Source organism: Notothenia coriiceps, unplaced genomic scaffold (assembly GCF_000735185.1).
Source record: "Notothenia coriiceps isolate Sejong01 unplaced genomic scaffold, NC01 NC01_scaffold00004070, whole genome shotgun sequence".
Classification (NCBI taxonomy): Eukaryota; Metazoa; Chordata; class Actinopteri; order Perciformes; family Nototheniidae; genus Notothenia; species Notothenia coriiceps.
The window spans coordinates 69,071-78,076 of NW_011336771.1; the positions used below are offsets into that span (position 1 = coordinate 69,071).

The 9,006-nt window shown below is 40.8% G+C and overlaps 1 protein-coding gene across 1 annotated transcript in view; it reads right to left on the minus strand.

Moving 5' to 3' along the window:
- rapgef2b (Rap guanine nucleotide exchange factor 2b) overlaps positions 1 to 7,005 on the minus strand; it is a 70,681-nt gene extending 63,676 nt beyond the window's left edge. The window contains exons 1-2 of the mRNA XM_010767121.1: positions 6,843 to 7,005; positions 2,142 to 2,217 (exon numbers count right to left, since the gene is read on the minus strand). Of these exons, the coding sequence (XP_010765423.1) occupies positions 2,142 to 2,150 (9 nt within the window). The 5' untranslated portion in view covers positions 2,151 to 2,217; positions 6,843 to 7,005. The remainder of the gene's footprint in view (positions 1 to 2,141; positions 2,218 to 6,842) is intronic.
- Positions 7,006 to 9,006: the final 2,001 nt, after the last annotated feature.

A 9,006-nucleotide genomic window follows, 5' to 3' on the forward strand; every position in this document is an offset into this window, starting at 1 on the left:
GTTCATAACAACATTTTCTTACTCAATATCTTACCCTAACCCTATCCCTTTTATTTTAAAGGGGACCTATCATGCAAAATGCACTTTTGTACGTCTTGTATACATGAATATGTGTCCCCGGTGTTCCAGGGAACTCACCGAGTGTCAGAAAACACAACCCTCTCTATTTTCCTCCATACCCAGATCTCTTAAAAAGGGGCTGCAACGGATCTGATACAGACTGATCCAGATTTGAACACTTCTAGGACGTCACAGAAGTGGCGCTACGGCTATTGTTCCAACTCCACCAATCAGGAGGAGACAGCCACGGACATTGCCGTTCCAAAGAGCTGGAGACGCTGTAGTACATATGCCAGGCCTGTAGATGGTGCTGTTCTCACAGAATCAGCCCATGCAAAGACAGTGTTAAATTGAGCGAAATGAGGAATGGCTCAAATGCATGATCTGTTTGGTATTTTGAAAAATAAAAAGTACAAATATGCCTTATGGTTATTATCCATTATAACATTATCTTATTGGTCCTACACTATATTATTCAAATATAGCATGATAGGTCCACTTTAAGTTCTGATAATTGAAAGTGTTCACAAATAGATGATATTTATTCTGCTTATACTGTGTATTTGTGAGGATCATTCTCAACCATTCAGTTTGTAAGTGTGGAAGAGGATGATTTGAAATAGTATAAAGGTTAGAAAGGACAAACATTTCACTGGAGATATAACAATTAGGTGCTCAATCATTTAGTTGATTAAAAGAAAAACAATATGCTATACTTTATCAATAATCATATTTCTGAATGTAGCTTGTTTGTTCTGAAGATTGGCTGCTTTTATTTGTCCTATGTGATTTCAAACAAAATATTTCTAGGTGTTTTTACTGTTGTTTGGGGGACGCTGTGGCGCAGTGGTTTAGTGTGTTGGTGTTCGGATCAGGGGAGCACAGGTTCAAACCCCACTGCAGTCAGCATGTCGTTGTGTCCCTGGGACACTTCACCCCAAATTGCTCCTGTGGGGATTGTCCACAGTATTGAGTATGTTAGTCGCTTTGGATAAAAGTGTCTAACAAGTGACATGTATTGTTATTTGAACTAAACAGGCTTTAGCAAATTGGGATGGACATTTTCTAACTTTTTTTTACAGATTTTTTGAGGCAACCAGTGCCTTATTTACGTGACAGTGTTGAAAGGGGGAGACAATATGCAAAGAATGGATTGATGGGGAAAATTATCTTTAATGTCAGTTCTATGTGTCCCTGGGATTTGAAAATCCTTCCTACTAAGTGACATGATCTTCTCACAGGGAAAAACCCAGTAGTATTCTGCATTAAAAGTAATTTAAAATAACTGAAGAAGGCTTTCTGAGGAAAAAAGGGAAACGTCTTGAAATAAAACTCTGATCCAGTTCAGATTCAACTCTCTAAAGCTGCTCTCCTGACAGTTTTTAGCCTGCCTTTGTAATTGTTTCACCATCTGACTTCGTGTTTTCTCGCAGCACAACAGCTGTTTTGAATTTGCACAAAGATGATTTTGTCTGTAGCGTGCTGCTGCCCTTTAGCACCGACTCCTCATCAGAGCTGCATCTGTCGTGATGTGCCGGCCTCAGACTGTTCTGCTGAACAGATGATTGAGACGGGAATGATTTGTTCTTAGACAGCTTGTGAGCCAACATTTGATTCGCCATAAAACTGGGTCAGCGCTGGAGCTGGTCTCCATCAAAGGCAGTTAAATTCAGCTGTGCTTTAAGGCTGCGATGAAATGTCAATAGGAGGCACTTTGTACAGAACATCACAGGATCTACCATGATTCACATGGGTACAGCTCGTTCTTAACACAAGAAGGAATTCACAATCAATAATTATTCAGTGTGATAACATCAGAGACAACTGCTGGTTTACATTAAAGCCAGAATAAGGGTTTTAGATGACAGGTTAATGCAATGTACTTCTTTGAATATAAAGTTCCACATGACATTGTAAAGGCAGCAAGGAACACTTAGCTTTCAAAAATGTGTTAGGATGTGGTTTATAAAATGATAGATAATTATCATTTGGGTGTGAAAAGCCTGGATACAAATAAAAATGACTGTTCTATTAAGCGTTTTTGACACTTGTGTGCTAAAAGTGTGAATAATGGGACTCACCACAATCATCTCTGAGGGTTCCAGGACGATGCACTCACATCCACGTCGCAGGCTGCCTGCTGATCGCTTCCCAAAACTGAAGGGAAAAATAAATGAAAAAGATGATTAGAAAAACATGAATTAAGATGTCAATGTCAGTTAAGAGCGGAGCAGTTTAATATGACTTACACTCAGTCACTGTGTGTTTCTTCAGAGTTTGAATCTAAAGAGGCACAGACAGATCCTTTACCGTCTATAGGTGAGTCTCTGCATGACATTTTAAATGTGTAGCAGGGATTTCGGGATTAAATGTTGAACAGAGCCACATTGAATGGACAGTTCCTCCTTTCAGCGAGACCACTCCCACGTGAAGGGAAACACCCACCTCTGGAAAAGTCCACTCTCATGACGTAACAGTTTTTACAGTACAAATCTCTTCTAATGAAGGAGAGGGAAGCCGGGGAGTATTAAAAGCAGCGGATACCACAATGTCTCAAAGAAGGGCAGCAGCCATGGAAACTCTGAGCAAGAGGAGATCCAACGTGTGGGTTTGGTGAAGAACGCAGCCTTTGTCCAGCAGCCTTCTCTATGCACACACACAATGACTTCCTTGTTTGTTATATTAACCATCTTTGGTTCAGAATATGACCCACAATTCAGTGGTTTGCTGATCATTTTAAAAGATAAACTCAAGTGACTCAAATAGGAACAGACAGCTGTCAAGTTTTTTTTTTTTTTTTTTTAGAGTCAGCAGCAGCGAGTGAGACATTTATCTTTAAAATGAACATTGAGGCAAGTGGCCTGGAGGCTTAAACATTTTAATTTATTTAAAGTGTTTTACAGCATTATCACACATACAATGGAACAAGGAATGCAACAATAGCCTCTTCAATAACATTTTCATTTTCATCAAATAGCTTATCAAGTAATTGAGAAAATAACAAATTGATTAATTGTTAAACACATGTTGTTGGTTGAAGCCTTGGAAATGTGTTTCATCCACGTTATAATGAATTTATATTGAGTTTTATTTATCAATTATTTTGAGTCTTTGTAGTAGTAGCAACCTGCATGGAGGTTGTGAAGGTGGCAGCTCTCATCAATCACACCGACATGTTCAGACCTCAAGCGCAACGTGGTCTAAATACTGTGGAGGCCGGGCTTGTGGCTACATGTTGGGGGTTCAGCGTGGTCGGACTGGTATATTAACACCAGCCAACTGCAAAGAAATGCCGATACTCCACCTGCCACTTTGACAAAGAGCTACAATTATTATTGCGGACCCTTTTATTTTCTAAAAAGTGGTGTTTAGCTTGCTCTGCTTTTCTCTTTCTGCCTCCCTTCACAGTGAAGCCTTTGTTGGGTTGTTGGGTTTTTTCCTCTTTTGTCAGCCTTTCTGTTGTTTCTCTGCCAGGGCTGCAATTTTACTTGACTAATTTGTCAACTTTCCGATGCCTGTTAAACAACAGCTTGTCAGAAGAGTCCACACGATAATTGCTGCTGAGAAGCATAAACTATCAAAGACTATACTCAATGACAGGACAAAGAGAGCTCAGTGCATACGGGCAGTTATGAGGTTAATGCTGATGGCTGCTGTTTGCTTTGCCTGAGCTTCAGTTTAATGCTTTTTAACTCTGCTCTCATCCCCGGCATACACACAAGCCTGAATCCCACCACAGGGCCAAAACAGAGCTTCAGCATGCAGAGCTTACTCAGTATTTTCTCTCATAAGAAGACAAACGTTGTAATTCTTTTGCAACTGCGAAGATGATTTGTCAGCTGGGCAGCGGCTTCACAGGATGGAGAGCGTTTGATCTGCTTTCACAGACCTTTGGAGTCGGTACCAGCTTTGGATCCCGTTGAGCCTCCCTTGGCCCGCTCTGCTTTGGTGAAGCGAGGAGTGATGGCACCCCATTACACGTCACCAAACACGTTAGGCCACTAAATGCAAACACCAAAGTGACATGTTCAATCACGTCCCTCCATTACATTCCTGACATTAGTAATCCGACCCTCCATTTTGAAGGAGGTGAATGCCAGTGGCAACGTGAGATATTAAAGAAGGGATTATGGAAGTGGAGAGCGAGGGGGCGGGAGGCTTTTCTAACACAAACGTGTCTTGTTTGGAGATTAAAGACTCCACTGCTGAACAAATATCAAGTAGATCTGCTGTGTGGGTGAATTGGTATCAGACATTTCATATAAAAATAAACATTTGATTATTCTACTAAATGCTTGGTTGGATGGGGATCTTTTTTGAACTAAAGCAAATATTGAATTTTCATTAGCTCTACTTATGATGCCAAAGTGTGTGTGCACAATTTTCTCGCTATTTATAATTCAGCGCTTAGGAATTCTGGTTCACAAGTTTGATATGAAGTTTGTGTGTTTTTCCCCTGAGAACTAGAGTGTGTGCTGGCTGACATACTTACAAAACCAGATAAGCCAAAGATAGGAAATGTGCCAGATGGCTGAACAGGTATGTAACTCATTTATAACAGAGAACAGCACTGAGCAAACATTATCGCTATCACACTCTCTACACAAAAATGCTGTTTTATGTGCTGTTTTAACTGCGGGTTTTTGTATTTGAAAAACCTTTACGATACTTAACTTTGTTGTCACTTCAATCACAAATACAACAGACAACATAAGGTACATAAATACATAACGTTGTAGCATATCTTGAGAGTAAAACCCTAAAATCCCTCATCAAAGAAGAAACAAGCCACACATTTTAAATGAACTATGTTATATGATGTTCCAAATTACTTTTTGTACCGCAGCGAAAAGCCACTTTAAAGTCAAATTGGAGTTTCCTTAATTATCAGTGTCTGACTTTTAAATAACATTTAAAACATCCAAGTGATAATCATGACTGGGAAACATATTCAAATTGTGACTTTATGATATGAAACACAGAAAACTTTCCCATAATGGTGATGAAACTCTCCCTTTAAAGGGTGGTTTTGACCATAATGCAATGGGGTGGGTTAGCACCTGTTACTCAAATACAACAAGGCAACATGATCATTTTTTTTCTGTCTGCATTAGAAAAATATATTTGCAGGAATGTCTTCTTTGAGAGCCTGAATTGGTGTCGCAATTAACTTGACTTTCTATCAATTACACTTCCTTTGCAAGCACAGTATAATATGAAAATGTTATATCACAAGCGTCGTGACCTAAAGTCTTGGTTGGTTCACGACATCATCCCAATAATCCAAATATGCTTAAATCTCCTTAAATGGTAGCATGCCACGATCATTGTTGTTAGTGATAATCCCTTTTTACTGAAAAATAAACTTACACAAGTTAATCACAATTAAATCTTATATTGTCGTATCCCATTTCTATTTGCATAGATAATTTCATATAAGCTGTTTAACAAGTTAGTAGCCAGATAGTATAGTAAAGTGCTCTCTTGCAGTAATGTGTTATCAATATTGTAACGTATTAAACAATGAGATAGTGAGTAATGTGGACTTAATGGCTGAGTTGGTAAAGGCAAATAATAAAACCGTAATGATAAGGTAAATTACGTCAAGGTAGTTGTGTAAATACATTGGGATATTCGATGTTTCTCCATATTGCTGAGCCCTATCACTATCCTTTGTATATGTGCTGTATCAGTATCCGACAACGTGCATGAGTTGGTTTCAGACAGGCTGCCAGCATCTCATTTTAAAATGACACCCTGAAGCTCTGTCTCAGTGGACTGACTCACGTCTCCCCTGCCTCAGCGGCCTTGCATTCCCCTCCCGTTACACAACAAGGCCGGGGCGTCTGGAATGTCATTCCACATGCATCACCAGCCTTTCACTCTGCGAGCCCCGCAGCCCCCCGCCAAAGCCTCAGATCCACTTTGGACCAGTGCGTAAAAACCCTAATCTGCACCCCTGGTCTGAGCTGGAGGAGGAGGAGGGTGGCGGGAAGGAGGCTCCGTACTCTGTTAATCCGTTTAACTGAGTAAGTGGTGAGAGGGCACACAGGCTTTTTTAACCCACCAGATCCTTAAGAAGGACAAAGATTAAACTGTGGTTATGCAAGAGATTAGACCCGGCTCAGAGAGGGAGGGAAGCGGAGGTCATGGCAGAAGAGAGAGGATGTCTCAATGAAAACAGCGTCCAGGATTGAAGGGTTTACCAACATCCCCTCTGAGCTGCAGCTGACCATCCACCCACCTCAGAAACATAAACAGAATTCCTCGGAGTAACGGCGTGGCTGCTCATATCACACATTCACACCCTGAACTTCTGAAATAGAAGCTGACACCGATGCCAAGAATGTGCGAATGACTTCTGACTTTAGCTTCCCAAAATACAACTTCACTGGCATCTTACCGGCAAAGAGAGAAGGGCACGGAGGCAGAGTTTTAAAGAGAGAGTGACTAGGCTCAAAACTTTTCCAACACGTATCAATCAATCGGCTACACCTGCCTCTACAAAGCATTTCTCGTACATTCTCCCCACAGCAGGAGCTCTATTTTTGTTTTGTTTTCAAAGAGCACACACCCCTTTTATTGGCGGCACACGCTGCACACCGACAAGATCCAAAATAACATCAAAGTGGTGTTTCGCATTCCCGACGTGAAGCTTTTACTGCAACCAGCTCCCGTCTCGGAGACAGCTTTTTTTTTTAAATTACAGCCAAAAACGCAGGAGTTTCTCAGCACAGCTTTTAAAGAGCCAGATACAGGAGGAGTGAAGTCTGGACACTCACCCCAAACTCTCCAAACTGCTCCCGGAGTGACACCGCCAACAGATAAGATAAGATCCTTTCTTCCCAAATATCCCCCCGCTGTTAGTCCAGAGTGAGCATGGTCCAGATACTTTGCTGCGACTGTGGCATATCGTCCTGCGCACACCCGAGTGTTGCTGACTGAGAACGGGAGTGCGTGGCTCGGAAAGTGTGTGTGTGGATCAGCTTCAGCCCAAAGACTCTGCCCCCTTTCTCTCTCCCCTCTTGCTCTCTCTGTGCAATGTAGTGCTTTGACTACAGCACGCATTCCAGCGTACGACTCACTACTGAGATGTGTGTGTGTGTGTGTGTGTGTGTGTGTGTGTGTGTGTGTGTGTGTGTGTGTGTGTGTGTGTGTGTGTGTGTGTGTGTGTGTGTGTGTGTGTGTGTGTGTGTGTGTGTGTGTGTGTGTGTGTGTGTTTTGGAGGGGTTGAAAGCATAAGTCCTCCTTTCAAAGTGACTCATGACTTCTGAAAAAATAAATGAAGTTTGTCATTTTTTAATCAACTGAAATGTCTTTATAATAATGAGTCATTTTTTTGTAACTTCCTGTAAAGAAGACAAGACCAGCGTATCGTTCACTCAAAATAAAACTATCAGCATACTTTCCAATTAAAGTCACGCATGTCGAAGATAAAAAGATAATCTAAAAATAGTTCCCCTAGATCTCTTTCAGATTTGGAGGCCATGTAGCTACCTTGTTCTTACTCAGTTTAAAGGCAACTTCATACATTTTTAGATGATTGAACATAGTTTGTTTGTGGAAGCTCAAAACACAGCTCACAGGATGTAATGAGTAGGCAGCATCCAGGAAGAGGGATTAGGCTTTACATTTCTTAACTTAAATAAACATCACTATGGGAACTCTTCCCGAACGCTAATTGAAGAGTTGTTGATTGAACATAATTGTGTTTCACTTATGTTCAAACTTTCTATAAAAGCGGTGGGAAGCAAAACGGGCACAACAGACTTCTGACTTCTATTCTTTAATTAGCTCCAACAATCCTGGATCCTACAATTCCCACAATGCAACTTGATAGCTTCATTGAACAGCTCTGTCAAATACTTGAAATGCTTTCAAACTCATTGGCCCCAATTTATAAATTGCAGAATTTCTATAATAAAACAAAATAACCAAAGCTAAAATAACCATGACGACTCACAAACAAAACAGAAGACATTATTATTTGTACATGAGAAAAGCTCATAACAAAACTGACCTCTGACCTCTCTTTAAAGGAGCCTAGTTGTTTATAATTTGATGTCAGTACCATGCATTGTTTTTACAGAGTAAGCCAGGGAAATGTGTCAATGGCCTTATTACTCTGGTACCAGCACCCATGTGAGTCACTGTTGGCAACAACAAGCTATTATTAAATCTCAAAAGAGGTAAACAATTATCATGGCCTGCGTCACACAATCAGTTTTGAAACATGATTATAGACATATTTCATAACCTCTTCGTTTTTTCTGCCTGACAAGCAAAACAAAAACAACATTTGCAGTTATAGGAAGTTCTGCTTTTATCCATGTGAGGAGTAAAAATAACCTGAAATAAGTGAAAGTAATGTTATTTTATCCATTTAAGGATTGAAAATCAAGTCTGTTATCGTCTGTCAGCTTCCACAGAGCACAGTGTATGAGAAATACTGAAAAGAGAAGAGTGAGATCTGTGTGTGCGTGATTACAGAATAAATTATAGCTGGATCACTTTGTCATCTAGAGTCACAGATCAGTCTCTCTGGGCTGCTGCAGGCTGTCAACTCATGATTTGATGCTTTACTGACCTTTCTCCCAGCAGTTCACACAAACAAAAACGATGAGGGCGACATTCCTCGGCTAACTTGAACCCCGACTGCCGAGCTGATTCAGTTAAGAGTTGTGGTTCTGGGTAGCCAATATAAGGCGGGTTATCAGGAAACTGTTCGGAGAATGACCGGAGGTTCAGTCCTGACAGAAGCCAGCTGATAGTGATAATGAATGTAGGCACCAGCAGGGAGGAGGGAGGAGGGAGGAGGCAGGAGGGGAAGTTAAAAACTGACTGAGGTTAATAATCATTGTGGAAGTAACGAGTTCCACTCTGTGGGATGTTGAAACTGCAGCTACACATATTTCAACATGTTCATTACAGTGTAGTTAATAATGA